Raw genomic sequence first — 24,546 nt, 5'->3', positions numbered from 1 at the left:
GGATTTTCCTTTTTATGTTTTCGGGTTGTCCATGTGCTTCCGTCCTATTCTCGTGAATGCGATATCTCAGGAACGCCTGGAGGGAATTTCTTCAAATTTGGCACAAACGTCCAGTTGGACTCAAGGATGATTGGGGCTGTCCCGAATACCATTTTTGGGGCTTCGAAGCTTTGGTGAGAAATATTCGAAGGTATTGGAAGCTTCGGCATGGCAGGCTGACACGTTCTTCTGTCAGTCTGTCTCCACCTCCCCCGTTTCAGTGCCGATGCCACACTACTGTACCCACACGTACCTCTACACACAACGAACAGCTATATTCGTCTGAGAATAGTGACTAATAATGAATAATGTTGTGGGATTATTACTTATTTGATGGGCTATTTTGGGATTTATGCATTATTATTACATACTTATATAGAATTTTTTTTAAACAAATTAAAAAACGAAGCATTCGAATAGTGATTTGGAGGTCAAATACCACGGCAACGGTCAAAGCTTCGAAGCATTCGGGTCAGCCCTAGAACTGATTCGATTTTGGTGGTCAAAGGTCAAGGTCACTGTAACCTCACAAAATACGTTATGCAAGAATTCATATGCTAATAATTATGACAATGTCACACAAATGTCTAACAGGATAAAATGATGTTGTGATGACATTTTGGACAGACATGGATGTAAACTGCAACTTGACTAGTTGGCGGAGGCGTACAACCACGAGGAGGTAAATCTAGTTTTAAAAGCATTGAGCTGACTTCCTGATTCTTCCAAATGAATAAACCCTACACCACTGGGATGCAACCAAACCTGTTTGCATTAGTAATCTACAACACCATGAAGTGAAACAAAAATCCAGTAAAAGAAATGGTAGCAAGAAAAGAATAATGGCATTTTGATACAGAACTATAAAACTGTTCTTTTTTCCCCCCCACTAAACAGAGGTATGTTATGATATAGAATATCAGCCAACAGAATAAAAAACGTCATTTTTCACTTGGACTTGAATCACCTCTCCCCCTGAATCTATTTGGCAGACTTTGTACAGTAGCGAAGCTCACCCTTCACCGTGATGGTGCAGATAGGAACACGGATAGTGCTATCTTGCTATCCCCCTGTGCTATCTCGCTGAGAGACACTGTGAAGTGTAGAGGACATAAATCTTGTGTATTTACGACCTGTGCTGTAGTCAGCTATCTGTTAGGATGCCCTCCTCCTCCTCCTCCTCCTCCTCCTCCTCATCCTCCTCCTCCTCCTCCTCCTCCTCCTCATCCTGATCTTGTCTGTGCGACGTCTAGGTGCTTGTTTGTCACATGAGATATAGGAGGATGGTGTTTCTCAATCAGCCTGTTATGTCACATATTGTGATCTGAAGGCTTGGTCATAGACAATATGAATGTAACACACAAAAGGGTGGAATATGACACGGTGGTAATCCCAGAGTTGGATCCTTTTGTCTGCGGATTTGTTGTCTTCTGCGCTTTGTCACGATAGCTCGCATTTTCTGCCCAGTAATAGAGTGAGATTATTCATTTGGAGTTGCAAATTTGTCATCTCACAACAGCCCGCTTCTATTACCACATCTGAAGCGCTAATGTCTTTTGACAGCATATAAAATGAGAGTTTAAAAAAAAAAAAAAAAAAAAAGTGTTGACGTACGAGCCCGACGGCGCGAGAGAATCCCGTCGATGCTGAAAAGCTCGGCAACAATTGCACAAGACAGGCCCTTGTGAGGGAGCCGTTGACCCATCGACTGCTGTGATCCATGTCTGACTGACATCAATACACATTCATCTCTGCCGGTTTCACCTCGGGCTAGTATAAGGCCACGGGGCTACTAGTGGCCGGCGTGAGATCTGGACAGGGCAACAAGCATCACTTTGTCTTCCACGGCTCGCGCTATCGCTGACATCAAACACCAGAGGAGGCGATCCAATGGACCTTTTTGCTTTGTTGGGAATTAGTCACTGTTAAAGGGCCCTGAAATGTCAGCGGTCAGTGTATCTTATGTATGTTTACAACAATGATTTCTCTGTGTCTAACACAATAGTCGATGCACTGGAGCCATTGTTCGCCGTGTGACACCTGATGCTTTCTCCTGAGAGTAAACCCACACCACACACACACACACACACACACACACACACACACACACACACCACACACACACATTTCGAGCTCCAGATTAGTAAAGACCTCTAACGCTGCTGTTTTAATTTTGCCTCTATAGCAGCTTCATTAACATTCACAACTAATGTTTTGTTCCACTGGGTAAATCCCCTCCACAGAGCCTATCTTAAGCCATCTCCACTCTTCTCTCTTATAAATCTATTCTGTGTTAGTACAAGAGCCACCGCCACCGCCACCATCTCCCTCCTTCTCTCTCTCTCCCTCCCTCTCTGGGCTCTTTTTAATTAGAAACTAATCTAGGGAGGTAATCACAGACAGCATGATCACTTACTCATGCATATATGCCATACTATGAAATGCAAGCAGTTTATTACTGTGTCCCTACTGCCTATTCACAGCCACCAGGATAGCACTGGATGAAGCCATAATGTTGTGCCAATTAGCCGTAAAAAAAGAAACATTAGTGCACTGTGCAGTGTTGCTGCGTTTTGTCTTTCTGTGCTTTATGTGCTTTATGTGAGGTCAGAGGTCAGAGAAAAGCGTGGAGTCAGATTATTTCTTTTTTTTTCTCTGTAAGAAAAAGGCTGAAAGGTGCTTTGTGGTTTTCATTTCATGCAGGCCTTTTAAAACATTATTGGAGATGTGAATGGTGCTGAGTGGCAGCAGTGCAGGATGGAAGTGGATCCTCAGACTGTTGAGCGCTCTAATAGGCCTGTCTAATGTATCATCGATGGATTGACTGCCGTCTCCGAGGAGACATTTCAGAGGGATTCCAGGAGATGAATTTCAGAAAAGAATGAAAAAAAAAACGCTTTGCTGCTTCTGGCGTGGAGGAATATTGGCCAGTGGAAAGACGCCCTCTTCTTGCTCAGCCGGGATGTGCAGGGAGGATTAAATCCAAGAGGAACAGCTCTCTCTCTTTCTCTCTCTCTCTCACTCTTTCTCTCTCAACCTCTCATTCTCTCTCTCTCTTTCTCTCTCACTCTCTCTTTCTCTCTCTCTCTCACTCTCTCACTCTCTCTCACTCTTTCTCTCTCAACCTCTCATTCTCTCTCACTCTTTCTCTCTCAACCTCTCTCTCTCTCTCTCACACACACACTCTCTCTTTCTCTCTCTCTTTCTCTCTCACTCTCTCTTTCTCTCTCTCTCACTCTCTCACTCTCTCTCACTCTTTCTCTCTCAACCTCTCATTCTCTCTCACTCTTTCTCTCTCAACCTCTCTCTCTCTCTCTCACACACACACTCTCTCTTTCTCTCTCTCTTTCTCTCTCACTCTCTCTTTCTCTCTCTCTCTCTCTCACTCTCTCACTCTTTCTCTCTCAACCTCTCATTCTCTCTCACTCTTTCTCTCAACCTCTCACTCTCTCTCTCACACACACACACTCTCTCTATCTCTCTTTCTTTCTCTCTCTCTTTCTCTCTCACTCTCTCTTTCTCTCTCTCTCTCTCTCTCTCTCTCTCTCTTTCTCTCTTCCTCTCTCTCTCTCACACACTCTCTATTTCTCTCTCTCTCTCTCTCTCTCTCTCTCTCTCTCTCTCTCTCTCTCTCTCTCTCTCTCTTTTTCTCGTTCTCTCTCTTCCTCTCACTCTTTCACTCTCTTTCTCTCTCTCTCTCTCTCTTCCTCTCTCTCTCTCTTTCTCTCACTCTCTCCCCCTCTTTTTCTATTTCTCTCTTCCTCTCACTCTCTCTCACTCTCTTTCTCACTCTTTCTCTCTCTTCCTCTCTCTCTCTCTCTTTCTCTCACTCTCTCCCCCTCTTTTTCTATTTCTCTCTTCCTCTCTCTCTCTCTCACTCTCTTCCTCACTCTCTCTCTCTCTTCCTCTCTCTCTCTCTCTCTCTCTCTCTCTCTCTCTCTCTCTTCCTCTCAGCCAATCTGCGCACGGTGACGCTGCGCAAAAGGCTGGATCTAGTCTCTCTGGGCTTCATCATCATATTTAACACACCCACCCAGATGCACACATGCTACAAAGAGGGGTGCATTCTCCTCCTCCTATATCTCCTGCTTTTTACTCCTAGAGGTTGTCTTTGGACAGGATCTCTGTCTCCTGTTAACCTGTGCAGTGATTTAATCTGGACTCGATGTGACAGAAATTACGCATCCTGGATCCTGGAGGTGGATGAGAGCGCACTACTTTTTTTTTCTCGGGGGACTTTCCCAAAAAATAATTTATTATTATAAAATGTGAAGAGCTTGTGCACTTCCTACATTTTTTTTCTCCTCCCCAACAACAGCTGATCTCTGCACAGGATCGCGGTTTGGATGGTGAGACACTTGGACACTTGGACACGTTTTTGCGGATCGTTTCCTATCACAGTTTTTTGATCCACTTCCTTCTGACATATATATTTTGTGTTGTGGACAACAGGAGAGTGTGAAAGAGGATGTCTTTTGCGCAAATCCCCCGTTGGTGTGAACCGACTCTACCTGGACGCGCTTGCGGCTGATTTTTGCGCTTCTTGCTTAAAAAATCCTCCCCACAAAAAGCTTGAACACTGAATCCTTCACTCAAGACGGCACTAAGCTACGATGGTTCCTACGTGTTCAACGTGTACCTCGTCCGACTGGCGTCCAGTCTGATCAACATCATCAGCGATGTAGTCAGCCTGTTCATCTGCGTGCTCATCATTTGCAGCAAATACTCGCATCTGCTCAAACGCGAGACCATGAAGATGATCCTGCTGCGCAAATTCCGCGTGCTCATCCTCATGGTGTTCCTCATCGCGTGCTCCATGCACATCATGATCGACTTGTTACCGAAGCTGGAGAGGCACCACGGGACCGCCACCGGCTGCTCGTGCTCCAACACGCCGAGCGAGGAGCCTCAGAGCTGGGCGAAGAAGCAGCAGCAGAAGCAGCAGGGCTGGCCTAACAAGCACACGCTGCGGATCCTCCAGGACTTCAGCAACGAGCCCGGATCCTCCAACGTGTCCTCCCACTCCTCCTTGGAGAGGGTGGACAGGAAAACGCAGCAGCAGCAGGCTCTCAGGAGGCTGGAGCATCTCGACAGGAAGAGACAGTTCATCCAGCAGGACGTAGTGTTGACCAACAAGAACATGCAGGTTAAAGGTTCAAGGTTGTCGGCTCTCTACGAGCACCCCTTATATAAAAGATCCTCACCACCAACTCTGACAGACGAGGACACGCTGTTCAACGTCAACACTGACATCAGATTTGACCCCAAAGCTGCAGAGGATCAGGCATGGTAAAAAAAAAAAAAGCATCATCTCAATCAACTCTAAAAGCTTTTAAATGAATGTGATCACATGTAAAGGCTTATAGATAGATACACTGTTAATAATTTCCCAGTAAAATAACTAGTAAAGAACTGACAGCAGGGTTGCCTTTATGTTACTGTAAAATTAACATTAATATACTGTCGCTGACATTTACAGCTTTGTACTGTTAATGAAAAATACAGTTTTTTAAATTAATTTCACAGTATTTTACAGTTAATTTACTGTTTAAAGATACATTATATAGCTGTTTTTCCACCTTTCTTTTACATTATCTTACTTATAATGCACTATTAAGGTTATATTTTTTACATACATTTTTTAATAAACATGATTTTTTGCCTATATGAATAGACTTAGCAGGTTACAGACATAGGAATAGTCACACTAAATACAATTAAAGGCCCTTGTTAGGAAAAAGGCTATAGTAGACTTGTTGACACTTTTCCCAAAATGTCTGTCAATAGCTGGCTACAAGCACAGAATACAAACCATAACAACATGTGAGTGAAGAACCATAAAGCTAATTCACTGATTTTACAATCATGTACAATGTACAAGCCTCACATGTGCAGATCAGGTCCCAGAATTAAAGAAAAACTGCATGAAACTGTTACTGATGATACTTTAGACAGTTGATCAGCAGTAAAGTGATGTTTTTTAAGAATGCATTATAGTTCAGTTAAAAAACGGCCTATGAGCGTAATTTAACAGGTTTTTCTTTTGTATTGACAGAAAAGCACTGTTTTTAGCAATAACAGGTTAATACTGTTGAAATCCTGCTGTAAATTAACAGCAATTGTTTACAGTGTAGATAGATATATAGATAGTAACTTTATTAATCCCGAGGGAAATTCAAGTTTCCAGCATCACAGTTCCATAGTGCAAAACATGTTAGTAAAAAAGACAGTAAAATAGTTAGTAGTGCAAAGTACAAAACAAAATATACCAGATATAAAAATACAAGGAGATGAAGAAGAAAACTGTTAAAAGTGAATATAGTGCAGGGTAACAACTGTGATACACGACTATTAAAAAAGTGAATATAGTGCAGAAGAGACTGTTAAAACTGAATATAGTGCAGGGTGACTCCAGTAGCTTAGTCTATGAAAGTGCACTGTGTGCATTATTATCTGTACTCGAGTACATTTGTTAAGTACTTGTACTTTATCTGTGTATTTAAAATTACAGTATTATACTTTTTACTCCACTACATTTGTCTGACAACTATAGTTACTTTGATTTTAATATACAAAACACACAATCATCTTGTGAAATATGGTGCATTGATTAAAAGCCCTGCACACCCACTCAGGTGTTTTCACTTATGTGTCTAATTGAATAATCTTGCTCTTTTTTCTGAGATCTATTACCTCTTTCCGTTGCTTCAGGACATTATTATTTTCTCATCTTAAAACAACCTGTTCATGTTTTTAATTTGTGTGTACTTATGATGTGCTATACATATAAACTGAAGACAAACTGTTGTTCTTTATGCTGATGTAATTGATTTAAATATAGTCATTGTATCAAATTGTTCTAGTATAACAGCAGAGGGCTGATGGGGGGGTCTGGGTGGGAGATGGCGAGCGAGCTGTCTGTATCTGTGTATTTTGCAGTGTATGTTTTGTTATGTAATGATGTTTTGTCTGTATGTGTTTTTGTATTTGTGTCTATAGAACCCCCCTCGAAAATGAGATGCTACATCTCAAGGGGCTATCCTATCCTTTCAATAAATTCAAAAAGCTTTGAATCAATGTGATCACATGTAAAAGGCTTATAGTGTGCAATCACATTATTGTAATTCTTGCATGGGCTCTTTCTTGCTGAAAACACCTGTCACTGTTTACAAATCTGACTTCTTTCTTCCTCCTCTCCTCTCCCCAGGAACACTGAAGGAGGCAATGTGGATGAGTTCAGCCCAACAGGGGAGCTGACAGCCGACTCTTACCCCAACTGGCTCCGCTTCCACATTGGGATTAATCGCTACGAGCTGTACTCCAGACACAACCCGGTCATCGATGCTCTCCTCAAGGACCTGGTCACCCAGAGGATCACCAGCGTCGGTGAGTAATGAGAAACAGGCAGGAGTGGGGGGGTCGGCTGGATGGCAACAGCAGCCAGCAGGAGGGCTTCAGTGCACAGATGGAGGGTCAAAATTACACTTCACTCTGAAGCTGATATAGCAGAAAACTGTTCTTTTAGGCCGTACAGACATACATTTTTTGGGGTGTGTTGAGGTGTAAGGATGAACAAGTTTGTACTCATGTTGGTGGCTCCTTGTCATAGAACACTAACTGGAGGTTACCCACCTTTCTAGCATCAACACCACATCATAACAAGCTACTAGGGAGTCTAATGTCTTGATCAAGGCCAATTTGACGGGCCTACTGGTCTACTGATGGACATGAATATTAGTTGAGCTCATGGATTTAACCTCACGTGCCATTTTAGCAGTCGCTAGGTGTCCCTTTTTTGCAGAGGTCAAAGTTCAATCTAAAGATTTGAGAAACAGTGTCAGCGGTGTTGCCGGATTTGACTGACGCCAAGTTGCCCAATCAGAGTGAGGTGTGTGATGGTATTAACATATAATTGTTTCCTAAAATAACACATACAGATCTTGGTCCCAAATATCTGCAGCTAGACAAAGGTGAAGATTTTATCTTAATAGCATTGTAACATACTGATAAAGGACATTATTGGGTTTGTCCCGTGGTGCTGTGAGGAGCAGATCCTCCCTGGTATGTTTTGTTTTCAGCGGCTGAAAAAGCAAAAATTGAAGCGCTCAGAGGACGCACCTCTGGTCCTCTATTTTATTAGTTTAATTAGGTGAACCCAAAAGCATGGCTACGGTAATTAAAAACCATCTCCACAGAGTGGATAACGTTCTATTAAATGTAAAAAAGTCATCACTTATAAGAACAGACATAAGCTCCTATCAGAGCTGGGACTTTGTAACTGAATAACTATTTGAAGAGGAAATATTTCCGCATAGTTGTAACTGAACTGACATTTCAGGCCCAGTCACAACACCTGGAGAGGAGAACAGGCCGACTGGTCTGTATCTGTAAGTTTTCGTCAGGGGGAAACGGCCCAAATGGTACAAAAAGTAGCCCAAATTATCACAAGCCAACCAAAACAAAATGTACACGCCTAGTTGGCTGGAAAACTGCAACACTGACTGTCAGTCTAAGAGGAAGCCAAAGTGGAATGTGTGCCTTTAATGTAACTGGGTCTACTGGTTAAGAGTGAGCAGAGTTCCTGTTAAGTAATAGACAACTATGCTCCTCGTTGCCACAGGCTCTGACGACATGAACACACACACTCAGACACACAAGTATGCATGGAGATGGAAGTCAGCTGCAGGCTATCGTACAACAGCGCTGAATCTGCTCGCTCCTCCTGCCTTTTACAAGGCTGAAGGAATAATAAAACACCAGAATCTCCTTCTCATGAATCCTCACAAAAGCGCCTCAGCAGAATATATCAGCACACCTGGTCCTCGATGCAAATCACACAGCTCCGCATCACGCTTTGATTCAAATCAGAGGCTTTTTTTTTTTATTTGATTGACAAGTGCACAGTGAATCCAGCTTTTCTGCAGAAAAGCCACAAAGCCAGCGCTGCAAGTGCAAGTAGATGCCTAACAGAGGCGATAATCCACGCCGGGGCGGTTATATGCAATCTGTTTCAGCTTTTTTTTTCTTCTTTTTTTACAGGGGGGATTGTCTTCCTTTTTTTTTTTTTTTTTGGCTCAGTCCAGCTCCCACATTCCAAGAGTGTTTGTCGACTCAAGGTCGAAGCATCTTGCGCACGCTGTGAAAAGTGATTGCAGATTTCAGGTTCATCTGCCAATAACGAAAACCGTAACTGGCCTTTAGCAAACAGCCTTTAGCGGTTTATAAAACTAGCATCCCCTGCCTGGTCACTAGAGGAAGAATTTCTTTCTTTCTTTCATGTCCTTCCACTCAAGATGTTTCTCCCTCTTGCTTTCCGTCTCTCTCGGGCTGGGTGGATAGAGGAAGCAGTTCTCAGCGTCTCTAGCCAGCTAAATACATGGTGGCTCAGTAATTACAGAGCCTTAACACAGGCCTGAGGCGGAATACCAATAGAAGCCAATAGCAGTCGGTTATTATCTAAACTCAAGGATAGGAGTGCTCGGATGTATTATGCGCTATAACCTCTTTTGAGCAGCGTGCATCAATGAGGACATAGCGTGCAAAAGCAGCACATATGATACGTTATTACAGATAGTGAAAGTCTGTTAGATCTTGCCTTTATTTAAAAATGCCACCAAACATCCATAGGAACTTCACACAGAAGCAGGTGAGGTCAGGTGGACATCGATCTTTTTCACTTGTAATTTCTTTCTCTGTAAATATTTTTCTTGTCCCCATGATTCCCATATGTAAAAAATAAACGAGAGCATTGATTGAGAAGCTTGTTCTCTGGCAAAAGGCCACCAAAACACTGCTTTCCATCGATCCGCTGACGAAAGAACAGGCACGGTGGCTGCTCTGCTCTTCTTTTCTTTTTTCTTTTTTGGTGAATTTCGCTGTATTTCAGCCCTGTGTAGTCCTCGCCCCCCAGCCCTGGAGCCCAGTCCCACGAGGGCCTTTAGACCGTATTATCATATACAAAAAAGGGAGAAAACATGAAGGATAGAAGGATGAATGGGAACACAAAGAGACGGAGAGAGATAGAGATGGACCCTCCAGAGAATACACAGAGAGAGTAAACAGCGGAGGAACAGAGAGCGTTGGGCGAGCACTGGCTGTCCTTCACCCCCCCTCACTCTCCCTTCCCATCAAACAAACCCTGTGACATCAGCGCTTGCACACACACACACACACACATAGACTCACAAACAGACATATACAAGCTCACGTACACAACAGTGTGCTTCACCAACATGGCAGAGGAGATTTCAGGCTTCAGGTGTACAATGACGTGTCCCTAAAATGTGAAATCAAATCAGTGTCTGTCAATATTGCATTACAGTTAATATGAACAGAATACAGTCCCATTTTATCATGTTTATATGGCCTTATGGTTAGTCTCTTATCTCTGAGCTTTATGTATATTCTTCTACTTATATGATTATATGATGGTCAACACATGTCTGGTTGGTTAATATGCAGAACATCTGTGCTTGTTACTTGTTTAGATGAAGTTATGGAGCCTCGTTTTCATGCTCAATCTGTTTGTTTGCATTTCCCTACCGTGGTTCATTTGAGGCGGAAAGTTTTTCAGTAAACAGTTGAAATGAAGAGCGTGGACTTTTATTGAAACATGTGTCAACTGCTTGGACTCTACAGATTAAAGCTGCAGTAGGTAATGTTGAGCAAATGTGATTAAAAAAGGTTATTTATATAAAACGGTCACTATATCCTGACAGTAGAGCATGAGACAGATAATCTGTGCTCCTGTGCTCCTAATGGCATTCCGAGATTTCACAGTGCCGAAGGAAAACAACAAATCCGAGCTGCTCCGGTCGATGGGCGGTGCTTGGTTTTGGCACGACGGTTTTCAACATGGCTGCCGGGTCACAGACTTTATCATTTCACAGCTAAACGGTACACTACAAGATGTTTCTGAAAACATTTGAGGCGAGAAATAGGCATTATAGTAACAGAATCTTGAATATTTGATCACCGCTGCCTAGTTTGCGAGTTTCGTAAGCAGTGATTGACAGCTGCCCAGAGACTCCTCGGCTCTTATTGGTTGTTTTTGTTCGGGCACGGTGGAAACTTGCAAATGCCATTAGGAGCACTAGGAGGAGGCAGGTGATTTTTTAATTTTTTTTATCTGTCTCATGCACTACTGTGAGGATATAGTGACAGTTTCATAAATATAACTTTTTATCATATTTGCTCAAAGTTACCGACTAGAGCTTTAAGAGAACATTTTCAAGAAATAGACGGAGCCACAATAACAATGAATCATCTAATTTAGTATAATCATCAACATTCACTTGTCTCAGCTTGTCAAATAGGAGGATTTGCAGGTTTTCTCTGTTTTATATGATTGTAAATTATGTTTTTTTTTTTTTTTTGATTTTGCACTGCTGGTTGGACAAAACAAATTGGAATTTGTGCTGATCAATCTCCATTATTTTCTGATATTTTATTATCATTAGTCTTGTTAATTTACTGCAGACTGAGTTTAGTCAGTTGCTTTCTCAGGGCGGAGCTGCTCTGGAGGTTAAAAAAGCTAATCGCTAAATGGCTACGTTGGAAACTTGATTGGGCAAAAACGTAATACTGTTAAAAAATGAAGGAATCGTTCATTATAATGTCGAACAGTCTGCAACATCTTAGCGTGCCTAAAAACTATAGTTTGGTTAGCTTGAATTTTGGTCAGTCTTGGCTAACACCACTAGCTAACATCTAGCTTGTCAAATTGGCCATTTCTTTGTGTGTATTTAAAACTAAACTAACATCTAGTACTACAGCTCATTCCTTTGGTATAATACCATATAACAAATATCCATAGTGGCCTTCAGATAATGTATTGCTAATGGCAGTGTGTGTCTGTTTCACTTCAACAGCGATGAAGTCCGGAGGCACTCAGCTCAAGCTCATCATGACCTTCCACAACTACGGCCAGGCTCTCTTCAAACCCATGAAGTAAGTGTCGTATGTATGTGTTTAAATGAAGAGTTCTTCTGGTTAAACTGCCCTCTCATCTCTCCTCTTCCACCAGTGTCAGTGTCACCCCTCTCTCTTTAAGAAAAAAAGCAATCTCTTTTGTATCGTGTTAAAGCCCGAGTGCCATTTCAGCATAAAACGCCCAACGATGCAGCTTTTCTACCTCCAACGACTTCCTTTTTCGCATCCCGCTACCTACTCATTCTCCTCACAGCATCAATCTCATTTCCTCATTCTCCTCTCTGGCTATATCAAATTGCTTTCATTTCAGCACAACCTTGATATTCGACTGAAGGCCGACATCGTTCTGCTGTGTCAGAGCCAAATGTTTGAGTAGGCGTTTCACCTCCGGGGGCTTTCGGGTGACACGGCACATCCTTTTAGTGGTCGTGTTGGAGGTCCTCGGCTGTCGCTGGCTGTTTCGTTTTATGGCTGATTCATCTGATCAGTAGCCAAATGACACTGTCAAAATACCAGTTTGTGTTACCATGCAGTCCAATGTGTTCTGCAGTGTAACAGCTGAGGTTAAGGTGTAATATAAGGTGTGTATTTTGGGCTTCGTGCCCGGCTGTGGCAACAGGCAGCAACCTCTTTCGCTACCCCAAGGGCTACATATTTTGTCATTATTTTTCTGTAGCTCTCTGTAATGGTGCCAGACATAATTGCTGTGAGCTTTGTGATCAACACCCCTGTTCTCTCTTTCTGAATCCTGTTCCAGTTGTGATATGAGAACATCCAACCAGTGAAATACAGCTTATCATTAATGTCTCGCACAAAGAGGTGAAGAGGAGCGAAAGCGACACTTTCTTTTCCCCTTTGTACCCGAGCTTACCTTCGACACACCCTGTAATACACCTTGGCTTAACTTGTTGAGCAGATAAGTCTACCCAGTGGTAAAAACAGCCCCAGTGGTAGATGCTGTGTAATATTTGATTAATTCACATTTCCTTTATCCACGCTGTCATATTTAGACGATAACGCACCCCAAGAGAAGTGCTCTTTGCTCCTAATCCCTCCTCGATTGGCGGATTTAAATGCCACCCATCCTTTGTTATGGTGATTGTAATTTAATTGTGGGTTAATGGTTTTCTACACAAGACTGTTGTCTGGCCCCCTTGCATGTCAGCGTGGAGAGCGGGGGTTAAGCCTGTGGATGATAGGTGGCGAGGTTTTTTTTTTTTTCCGTGGGAGGAAAATCTATTCAGAGACTGTTGTAATTACCGCTTCAATCGTACCACACTAAGTCAGGACGGACGCAACGAGCCTGAAATCATCCTGACAGGTCGGGGGAAGAGGAGGGATGAGAGTGAGGTGAGGAGAGGAGGAGGAGTGAAAGAGAGAAGGGAGGAGAGGTGAGGAGGGCAAGGGCGAAGAGAAGATAGGAGGGTTAAGGAAGAGAGACAGACGACGAGACGTGGGCAGGGAGTGTTGTCAATACACGCACAGAGTCAAAATCCACAGATTATCTCGGAATTTCCACCCAGACGGAAATGTGAAATGACATTTTCCCGAGAAAAGCACGGGTGATGGGGTTGGATGTAAATCTGTTGCTTGACAGTTGTGGTTGTCAGAGCCGCCGTGATGTTTTGATAATCCTGAAAAAGAGTGAAAGAGATGGGGAGGGGAGGGGGATTTTTCATACCCTCCTGCTTGAATGCACTTGACTTTAACAAAATAGGGCAACCCATGCTGGCATGGGTGTGCTCATTTGGACTGCAATCAAGGTCTTGACAGATTTACAGTGTCATTCCTGCTACATGTATAATTTCCCTCACAGAGATCACACATGCACACACACACACACACATCCACTTAACACCCAACATCATCTCCTAGTTCCCCAAATCTGCTGGTGTGTTTTCCACATGGTGCATCAAAGAGACAGAGGCTGAGAGATCAAAGACTTTCTCCGGCTGTGCTCTTCTGCTCGGCTCCTCTCAGCTCCTAATGCAAATGTGTGCCAGGCAATCAGGCAGCGGAGGCAGGCAGGCATGCACGCACGCGGTGTCTGGGTAACGATCGACCCTCAAACCATCCATATCTGTGGAAACCTGCACTCTCGCCGCTCTCTGCTCTCTCTGTTTATCGGCCCCTCTTTCTCATTCTTAGTATTCTCCATCATCCACTCCCCCTCCCTCCACCCCGTCTCTGAAACTCTGTTTGTTTTTCTCTCTCGCACATTCTTTAATGAACGGCACAGATGAAGAAATCCATTAACAGGGTTGCCGTATCGATCCTTTTTTCTTTTTTCTTCAGAGAGAGAGAAAGAATGATCAGATACTATGGTCAGTGCCTCTGTTGTTGTGGTGTCAGGGTTCCTCTGTATGCGTAAGTCAAGTAAAACGCACCGTAGCATGATTTCACAGTTTATATGACAGAGATTGAATCAGCTTCTACTGTATTGAGACGCCACAAAATGGCTCATAGTACCTGTCCGCTGTGATGTAACATCGATGAATCAGCACTCTGAACCGCTGTCTGCGGCCCTGTTTTCCAGACATGGAATAAACCCACTCTTAACTGGTCTAATCTAACTCGAGGTGTGTTTTGCAATGTTTGTTAAGGCCTTGTGAGATTAGATAGGCTTAGAGGGATGGCACTAAAAAATCCCAGCTGATGCCCAGCCCTGTGTTGCCTAAGTAGACTGATGAAAACATCGCGGTTGCACCCTCTGTCACAACAACTGCATTGTAACCTGAATGAAGCTGAGTTTGATGACTAAGCTCAATTATCATCTTCGTCATCCTCTGCATCCTGTTATGCCTGTGGCCAGGACTGAAATAACCCTGAATTTGCGGGATTTCCATAATTCCTGCTTTTGTTCCCGTAAACAAACACTTTACGCTGTCATGCTGGGAGCATCTACTAAACATGTGTGGGTAAAAAACATGTCGATCTTTCACTTAAGCCCACAAAATATACAACATACTGTATAGTCTTTTAGAAGACAAGGTCAGGGACCATGAAATCCATCTGAAATGGCAAAATACCCAATAATACTTTGGCAGAACAAGAACAAAATAGTAGGTTAGTGTTATGGTGCAGCTATGCTGTAGCTTGTAGGCTCAGCTGGTGTTTTAACTATACAACTATGTGAATGCTGTTTATTTACATACATTTAGATTAACCTCGCAAATAACGCCGTATAATGAAACTGTGTTTCATGCTTTCACAAGTCTTACAAAAACAAATAGAAATGTGGTGATAATTTATGTATTATTTACATAAAAAATTATAATAGAGAACTTAGAATCACATCTAAATGTTTAACATGTTAAATGTCCTGTAACCTCTGTTATCTTTTCTGTAATATTAGGAGGACGTGTGTCACTTCTTCTGAGTTTTGGCTAAATTCAAGCATGAGTAATTCAACTAATCTGCTATTTTATCCATAGCTACTGTAAGTAAAGATGCAGTTTGGTATTTAGAATTAGCATGTACATAAATGACAGTGTCATCTGCATACATTTGGATTTTAACTTCTGGACAGATAGGTGGTAGATCATTAATATTAGGTGTGTAAATCACCTGTGTCATCACAATACGATATTGATTCTCTGGACAACGATACAGTATTTGCCGATATCATAAAGTCTGCCACAATACAATTTCTATTTGATTCAATTCAGGGGCCTGCGATCGATATGAGACGATATCACACAAAAAGCAACTTGAATATGACTTGACAGTTTTATTACTGGGCTCTTCCAGACATTTAAATGAAAAACAATGTATTATTTTTAATAAAAAGTATAAAAATAGACCTGTTGAGGTCTGTTTGCTGGTCAGTGGTGGTGAGAGGCTTGTCAATAAAATGAGAATAGCTGGTCCACCTTAACAGCCCACCTTAAGTGAGCCTGAGCTGAAGTTGTTGCTTACCTCCTTCACTTTAACCAGCAGGTAGCAAGCAAGACACAGGAGCTTGGCTTGGGTTTTGAGGAGCTGTAGCGTTTATTCACTGACATATAAACTGTATTTTACACATACTGCACTGCTACGTTCACAGCTATAATGTTACTGCTTCTCACCATCTCACCTCTCTCGGCTGACCACACACACGCTAAAGTTGCGGCGCTAGCATCGCTCGTTTCTTCATCATGATTCCACGTCAGCTCATGTCCGTGCAGCCGTGCTCGCGGAATGCATAACCGAAGCGCCGCTAGCACTGTTTGGATGTTTAGAAATGACGTGCACTTGGATGGAAATGGTGAAACAGACGTGCCATGGGAATTTCAAAATAAAGGCGTATCTTAAAGATGATATGTATTGATGTTTTCACTTTGCATCAATGATATCGGATCGTTGATCATTCAATCGATACATCGATCTGGATCGATGGATTGTTACACACCTAATTAATATAAATACTAAATAAAAACGAGCCTAAAATAGAACGTTGAGGGACACCGAATAAACGCCGGAGATGTTTGCCTTTCAATTCTTGTACAGTGTGTTTAAATCTTGTGTGCCAAGTAGTATTTCCAGCTTTTCCTGTCAGGCTGTGTAGGCCTCCGACATTCTCCGCTAATCACATGGTTAGGGCAACTGCTATGTTGTCTGACATGTAAAACTCTGTGCAAAAAGTACACCATGGACTCACCGCTGCTCGTGAGGCTTAATATTGCTGCAAGTGCATAATGATAACTTTTATTCTCTTGCTCAATCATAACTAGCTTGATTCTACGTTGCCAAAAGAGTCACCAATTACGACCCTTCTGGCCAGAAGCAGCTGTGAGAAAATGACTACAGCTTGAGACTGGACTGGCAGCCCATGTGCTGTAGAAATAAACTTTACTCTTTGTAAAGGTACAGTCCCTTCGGGAGGGCCGCCTCAGCAACAAAACATTTTGTACCTTCAAAAGCTTACCTTCAAGTTCAAATAATACTAATACACATAATGTGCCTTTTGTTGTCAGATATGTCCATGTATGAAAAGGTGTGCATGTAATACCTTAAGGACCACCAGGAACTTTTGTTACAAGTAGCTCTGCGTACTGAAATAGACCCGTGCTATACGGTGTGTTTGAGTCCCAGCTGTAGCGTTGTACTCTACAGCCCTTTGAACCTGAGTGTCTGGGTGGAGAACACTGACAGCGAAAACAAAAGCAGTCTTTTTATTTTGGGATTTTCATCTCTTTTTGTCTTTCCGCCATTATGACTTTGTGCTGGTGTGAACCAGGGAAGCATGATTGTAATATTTACAATGAAAGAGCACACAAAGCCCATTAGATGATGAGCGCAGATGATCAACGGAGGAAGGCGGGGGGAATGACTGATGATTGATATAATGATGGTCTTCCGTTCCTTCTCGGTTCCACTTAATTGTATCGCTTGTCAATCAGCCGACTGTTGGCTCAGTCGCACACAAATCAATCCGAGTATTCCTAGAAGAGATATCTGCTCTTTCCGCTGCTCCTCCCCACTGAGCGATCTATATCTGCGCTGAGTCGGGTCCATGAGTAATTTTTGATTGACACGTCGGGGAGACAAGAGAGGGGAGCACCATAATGTCACCTCGTTTGTGTCAATAACATATTGACGGCAGTGCAAATAACAGCCTGGAGGAAATGTCTGTGTTAAATGTGAAATATAAGTGGGAAAACGGCTGCTTGGAAGGGTTGATGTTATATCATCAAGCTGCATTAACTGTGGGAGGTGAAAGAATAAGATTGAGAGAGCTTTGTCTGAAAATGGGGAGGGCATGTCTCAACAAAACCCCTTATTATCCTTGCTTAAAGCTGCCCAGATTTGTCCCCGAACAAGGCAAAGACTGAGCGACTGATAAAAGACAGGACAATTCAGCGTTTGTTCCTGTGTGTTGCCCGAACAAAAGGATGTCAAACACGCTGTCTCCTCTGCGGACTAACCTTCGTGTTTTTTTTCTTGTTGTTGCCCCTCACTTTTTGTATACATTTTGTCAGTTTGGTTGTTTGTTCGTCGGCGGGTGTGCACGCGCGCTTGTTTGCGCTGCAATATTGTATTCACAAGGTCTCCTGTGCCTACGCTTTGACTTTGAGTCGGGGAAATAAAGGGATGAACTGCCTTAGGACAAGTCAGTCAGAGCACAGATGATGAGCTCTGTTTGGAAATAGAGGAAATTCACAGCAGCACTGTGGCAACAGCAGAGCTGGGAGGGGTAGGAAGTACTATGTACAAACCTCAAACTGCTGGCCCACTTATCTGAGAACACACACTGGATTGAACCATGACGTAAAGCATTTAAACACAAGAATAATTGAATATATACAACAACAGCACTTATCGCAATTAAACCCCATACTGTGCGCTTGTGGCATACAGTAGGTAGCACATGCATGAAATCCACTCTGAATGTATTTGCATGCATTACATGCTTTTAATTCAACTAAAAGTTATATCTGATATAAGCGTTTTTTTATACACCGTTTGTCTGCACAAATAAACATAATACCTTTTTTTCCCTCAGAATATGAGCCTACCTGGACTGTAAATGCAATTAGGCGTGCACATGCTCCACATCTTAAACAGACCACTCGGGCATCATGAATAATAGCGGTGTTATAATCGCTTTTAAACGCAACGGCTGACCTCAGGAAATATCTCCGTTCTGTTCGTTCCTGCTGTACCGACCGGTTCTGTTGGTGGAGAAAACAGCTGAATAATTAATCTAAAATTACAACCACTGTGAGACGTGTTGTTTAGCAGCACTTAAGGCTTTAAGCCGCTCTCCGCTTAATGTTTTGACTGTTTCGCCTATGTTATAATTGTTTCACCAGGGTGTTATTTTGTGCCGAAGTGAAACTGTTGGAGGAACAGCAAAAAAAATGTTCAAGTGCCTCGGTTTGAAAGAAATACTCACACGAGCATGTCAAGTACAGTGCACACACTTACACACACACACACAGCAGTCATCACATGTGTTTTCAGTGCAGTATACAATCAGATGTAGCTCAGAGGCTCAGTTATCTGCCCCCTTTACTGTCTTCCCTGCAGACACTATACCACACTGCAGGCCACCAGGATCATGTAGTGCACAGCCGCACTGTGTTTCCCTCTGTGTATGTGTGCGTGTGTGTGTGCGTGTGTGTGTGTGTGTGTGTGTGTTAGCCTGTTGGAGCCTGAGATGGAGGAAAAGTGATGAAATAAAAATTGGTGAAACCCAGCCTGATGCTACCAATCCTTAGATATGTAATTAGTTTCACTGACACTGGATACCAGGCCTAATATACCTGCATTCATCCCTGGTGAATTGATGACAAAGAGCAGAATCGGTGCTCTGAGCAGAGCATCATGCTACTAAAATGAATTCCATGTCTGAAAAACGTTAGAAAAATCAACACATTCTCACTCCCAACTTGTCAAATACCACCGTTTGGTTACCCCTCTTGAGTTACTTTTGGATGGACCAAGGACGGCGTGTCAATGTACGCTTGTTACATTCATAGTGACCTTTCAAAATAAACTTCCGTTTTCACAGGAAGTTAGGTTTAGGCAACACAACCATTTAGTTAGGTTTAGGAAACGGGCATGGTTGACGTTAACTTCACTGACAGGAAGTTAGTTTAGGCAGCATAGACACTTACAGTTAGGTTTAGGAAACGGTCGTGGCTGGCGTTAACTTCACTGACAGGAAGTTAGGTTTAGGCAACACAACCATATAGTTAGATTTTGGAAACGGTCGTGGCTGGCGTTAAATTCACTGACGTATGACACACGTAACAACAGTGACTAACCGCTCACATGACTAACGGCTCACGTGACTAGCGATCACGTGACTTGCTGGACTACGTGACAAAATAAGTCAGCGGTTACTTTTAGTTTCCCATGGGATACTAACTGTGGACTCCTGGTTGAAAGTCCTGTGTTCCCATGACCCTCAGACTCTCACGCTCTTAATACTGCGTCACATGCTATGACTGTCGAGTAACGCCCTGGGTGGGTTTACATTGGCGTTGGCTGAAACCCCGGTTCGTCGCTTACAGCGGCTGAAGGGCGCCTCTGTGTGTCGGTAGCCGATGCCGAGGGCCACTTACAAACTGCCGGTATTTGACGAGTTGGTAGTGAGAACTGGTTGGAAAAAAAGGTGTAATTTGCAAGACAAGGTAGACAAAGTGACCATTTTGCCAGATTCACATAGTTTGAAATGGGCTGTAAAATTAAACCGGCTCATTTTTATGTTTTGGGTGGAAAGTAGCACAACTGAAATTATCAATATTGGACAAGGTAGTGCCACAGGGCATCGATGCAAACTGTGTTATTCAGTGGCCTGGTTCTCATAAATCATTGCTTTTTATCCAACCAGACGGTCAAGGACCAAAGCAGGGTTGCGTACCTTTTCTTTAAAGATAGAGAGGTGTTTTGTGGGTAAATTGTATGTGTTCCAGTGCACATAATGGCCTTCATGGGGAGGCTTATATCACTAGTCCCTAAAGACTACAAAATGAACCACTTTTTTCTGTATTTTTTTCACAGGACAAAAATAACTCCCTCCAGCTTCCCGTGTTAAATTAATGTATATGTTCTGACGTAAAACTGGTTGAGGACATATTTGCCAAGCAGCTGTGAAATACTGTAATTAAAAGTAAAGGGTAAACTGGCTACCACTCTGATAATAATCTTTTAATATGGGGCTGAAGTTGCCATGGTAATGGACAATAAGCAGCGTAGAGTGCCCACCGTACTATAGAAAAAACATGCTGTGAGCACGCAATAACAGAAGCTTATGCAAATAATCTACGGTCTAGTGGGGATGGGTGAAAAAAACGGTAGTAATCTGTTAATGTAGTGTTGGCGTCCTGCCATGTACAGTAATCAGCCATCATGATTTATGTGGAATGTAGATATTAGTCAGTGATGTATTCTAACACAAAGTGCCAGTTTTAATCAGTGTAGCTGATTATCACGATCGCTAAATTTGACATGTCTGTTAGATGCTAATATCCGCTCCTTTTCTTCTATTTGATTTCCAAAAATTCAACATCAGCATCCTCACGACTTGCTGCAGTTGAGATCTCATTGAGTGTGTGAGCGTGTGTGTGTGTGTCACTGCTTTACTGCCACTTCTGATGACTTTGGACACACAAACTGTTTCAGTATTCATACTGTTGTAGGAGACAGAAAGTGGTCGCATTTTTTTGTCTTTGTGTGCTGATCTGTGTGTACACGTGTGTGTGTGTGCACATGAGCACCACTCGGCAGTGATACCGTTATGGCAAATTCCACGCGGCCCCTCGGTCAGGCCTTCCAGGAGCAGAAATGTCTTGATGATATTATCAGTCAACTGCCCCCCTCAGGTAAATGTTATCAGCTCTAATGCAGTGCTGAAGGAACGATAACACAGTGTTGCAGCCAGCAGAAATGACGAAGCCAGCATCCAATCTGCATATCAAAGCCTCGGATAAAATTCCTCTGCCATCTGTGTGTGTGCGCGCGCGTTCGTGCACGTTTGTGTGTGTGTGTGTGCCAGACAAGCATTTTAAACGCTGTGCTGCCATTTCTCCGCAGTCTCAGGCAAGTTGTTCCCGGCCCGTCGCAATCATCCCTGATGAACTCATTCATTGTTTCTTAGAAATAATAAAAAAAAAAAAAAGAAGCTTAATTACTCGCCCATAAACATCTCAGAAAACCCGATCCGGCTCCGTGTTTCTGTGGGAACGCAGGCCTCGATACCATCTGTCATCTTGTCTCTTTGCTGTGAAGGAGCCGTCACTCAAAGAGCAGGCTTCGCTCTCTGTCTGGACACAGTACACCTCAACAGCTGATGTGACAATCGCGGCAGACAGTGATTCATCTGGCGTGGGCCCGGCCCTCCGCGCCGCCATTCTTATTGAGGACCAGATGCTGAAAGCAGAGGCGCAGAGGGTGACTGGAAAATGAGGCTTTTATGTCTCCCCCGAGTCAATGAACAAAAGAGAGAGTGGGCCAGTGTCATGTGTCCCGTATTTAGTATCGCATACTTGAGTTAAGTGGAAACACCGGCGTTTTTTTTAAGCTCAGGTTACACATTGAATATTCATGATACTAAAAATGAACCTCTTTATTGTTCATGACACCCCTTTCAGTAAGCTGCTTTCTTTTGGGGTCAATCTATGTCAATTTGTGTGCATTTTTTTATTTAGTTCATGCTAGTTTAGGCTGCATGAGCACAAGAAAACCAGGTCTTATAAAAAAAATCACAACTCGCTCGTTCACTGGACACAGTTTTGGAAGTCATCTCAGGAGGTTTGACATTTTTGGCAGCAGGGTGCATCTAAATAAATCAAACTTGAGTCCCTTTAACTTTAGCCAAGAATCAGGAACTCATTTACTTGCTTGTGCTTAAGAGCTTTTGAAGGAATAACTGAGCACGAGCATTAGTCCTGATGGCAGTTTGTTTTGCTCGGCTGCCGACTAACAAATGTCAACATCCGTGTTCGTGTAGCAAACTTGGCGTTTTTTGCGTTGTTTTCTGTAGTTGGCCTGATAAATTCTCAGCGAAACAGCACCACGCTCGTCTTGGAAGAAGCATTTTCACCTGTCTTAGTTTCGGTTATTCGAGCCTGAGTGTTCCGGCCAAGTAAACTTGTAAACGCTCCCAGAGTTTGATGAAACTGCTCCAAATGTGTTCGGGGGTGAAAGTGCTGTGAGTCTCAGTAATTAAGGAGGGAGAATGTGCTATGATTTAACAGTCAATGTTCTGAATACCTTGATGTGAGAGCTGCGATGGCCCGAAGAAACAGCCGCGGCTCCGTGCGCACACACACAGTATCTGTTATCCCGCCACAGGGCGAGACAGCTCTAGTTTTAAAGAAGTATCCAGCGTTTTATAGTGTGGCGGAGCTCCAGTCTGGTCTGCAAAGCTTCTCTTGTGATCTCCCTCCTTATACGCTCTGCCTTCACCTTCACTAGCTATTAAAGCTCCTCGTCTCTCCGCGCTGTCCCGGCGGCACAAACTGATCCCTTTTATAAGCTGTAGTTAGTGTCAGGGAAAACACCTTAGGGGGGGAATCATTAGACTATAATGAAGCAGGAGGTAAAATACCATGTTCACCCGTCGCTCTCCAACATTCCTGATTGTCAGGTTTAATTATAGCACCGCGAGGTCTTTAGGGCGTCACATTTTTTTTACTGCGTTCATCTCATTTCTTCAACTCACCCTCCACCTCTCCCTTCCAGCAGATGGACATTTGGTCTAATTAGGCTTTCTCTTCACCCCTCCGAAGAATTGCCCACTGAGGGGGGCGTTCAGGAACGTAATATTATGAGGGCATGTTGTGATACGTCATTAGCAAACAGCAGAGCGGCGACTAAGGTTACGGTGGGAAAGGGGTTGCGCGAACCAGCTGTCAGCGCTCTGGCTATAGTATAGATGTGGATTAAACAACATCTGTTCCACACTGCTGCATACTGTATGAGCCTGATTAAAGTAGAAAGCTCTGCTCTTACAATTCAATATCTGCATATCCCCCCGAAGCTCCACCACTGACGTCCTCCTCAGAGGAAAAGAGGGAGGTTGGGTAGTCAAAACAAGTGATGCAACCAACCTCAGATGGGGAGATTAAAAAGCCACCCATAGTGCCCAAGTCCCAACATGAATTGCTGCCTCACTTGAAACAGGATGGAAAAGGTTGCATGTGCTGAGCCAGTCAGTCTCCGCTCAGACACCTCTGGTTGTCTTAAAGAGGAGCATAAATTTAAAAGTGATGACAGCATGTGATTAGTTTCACTAATCTTGGGATGTGCTGCTTAAGTGGCACAATAATATACTCAAACTGAGGTGCCTATTTTTTTTTTTATTGGCACACTTTAATTGTAACTGTGGAGGCTATAACAGTTCTGTTTCATTACAGTTATTGGTGCTTTATCGGCACAAGATGCAAATGTACTCGTTGCTGAGAGAAAAACATCAAATAACAGACTATTCAATGACTCAAATAGCAACCATTATATAATGTGACAGAAATTAGAAAACAAATTCAGTAATATGTCATTATCTTCTCATCCGTTACAAAATGAAATGACTGCTGAAGAACATCAAATATGCATCGTTTTTCAATAGGAATGAAGTGTAACAGGTTCAAAGAGAGATTATTGCAAAGATATTTATTATGTGTGCAGACTGAAAGCAGTTTTGATTGATGTTATTGGCCTCTGGGGGGCAGTGCAACCCAGAGGCAACATAGGCACATACAGCAGGTAGCTAACATGTTAGCAAACAGTGGCGTGTTTACACATCCAGCAGAAAGGGAGCAACATTAGCATTCGTTTTGAGTTTTGCTTCTGGCCACCCTACAATTTTTACCTACAAAATTGCAGAATATTTTGCATCTTAAATAGCACTTTGAAAACACCTAAGCTAAGCTAACTAGCTAGCCTATAATATAGTATGACTAGCTTTCAGCCAAACAGCCACCAGCATGACCACCAGCTGAAGCTAATTAGAACTACCTTAAATGAACAGTGTGTAACATTTCAGGGGATCTATTAGCAGAAATGGAATATTATAATATTCAAAACTATGTTTTCTTTAGTGTATAATCACCTGAGACTAAGAATCGTTGTGTTTTCGTTGGCTTCAAA

At 42.9% G+C, this 24,546-nt stretch overlaps 1 protein-coding gene and 1 long non-coding RNA gene across 2 annotated transcripts in view; both read left to right on the top strand.

The window, feature by feature from the left end:
• LOC141758981 (uncharacterized) overlaps window positions 1–3,119 on the top strand; it is a 36,945-nt gene extending 33,826 nt beyond the window's left edge. The window contains exon 4 of the long non-coding RNA XR_012591995.1: window positions 2,743–3,119. This is a non-coding gene — a long non-coding RNA (uncharacterized LOC141758981). The remainder of the gene's footprint in view (window positions 1–2,742) is intronic.
• A 956-nt stretch (window positions 3,120–4,075) lies between these two features.
• The window catches only part of fam20cb (FAM20C golgi associated secretory pathway kinase b), a 59,313-nt gene continuing 38,842 nt past the window's right edge, over window positions 4,076–24,546 (top strand). Inside the window, exons 1-3 of the mRNA XM_074620816.1 lie at window positions 4,076–5,328; window positions 7,247–7,425; window positions 11,910–11,988. Of these exons, the coding sequence (XP_074476917.1) occupies window positions 4,790–5,328; window positions 7,247–7,425; window positions 11,910–11,988 (797 nt within the window). The 5' untranslated portion in view covers window positions 4,076–4,789. The remainder of the gene's footprint in view (window positions 5,329–7,246; window positions 7,426–11,909; window positions 11,989–24,546) is intronic.

Source organism: Sebastes fasciatus, chromosome 20 (genome assembly GCF_043250625.1).
Source record: "Sebastes fasciatus isolate fSebFas1 chromosome 20, fSebFas1.pri, whole genome shotgun sequence".
NCBI lineage: Eukaryota > Metazoa > Chordata > Actinopteri > Perciformes > Sebastidae > Sebastes > Sebastes fasciatus.
This window is presented reverse-complemented; position numbering and strand designations above follow the sequence as displayed.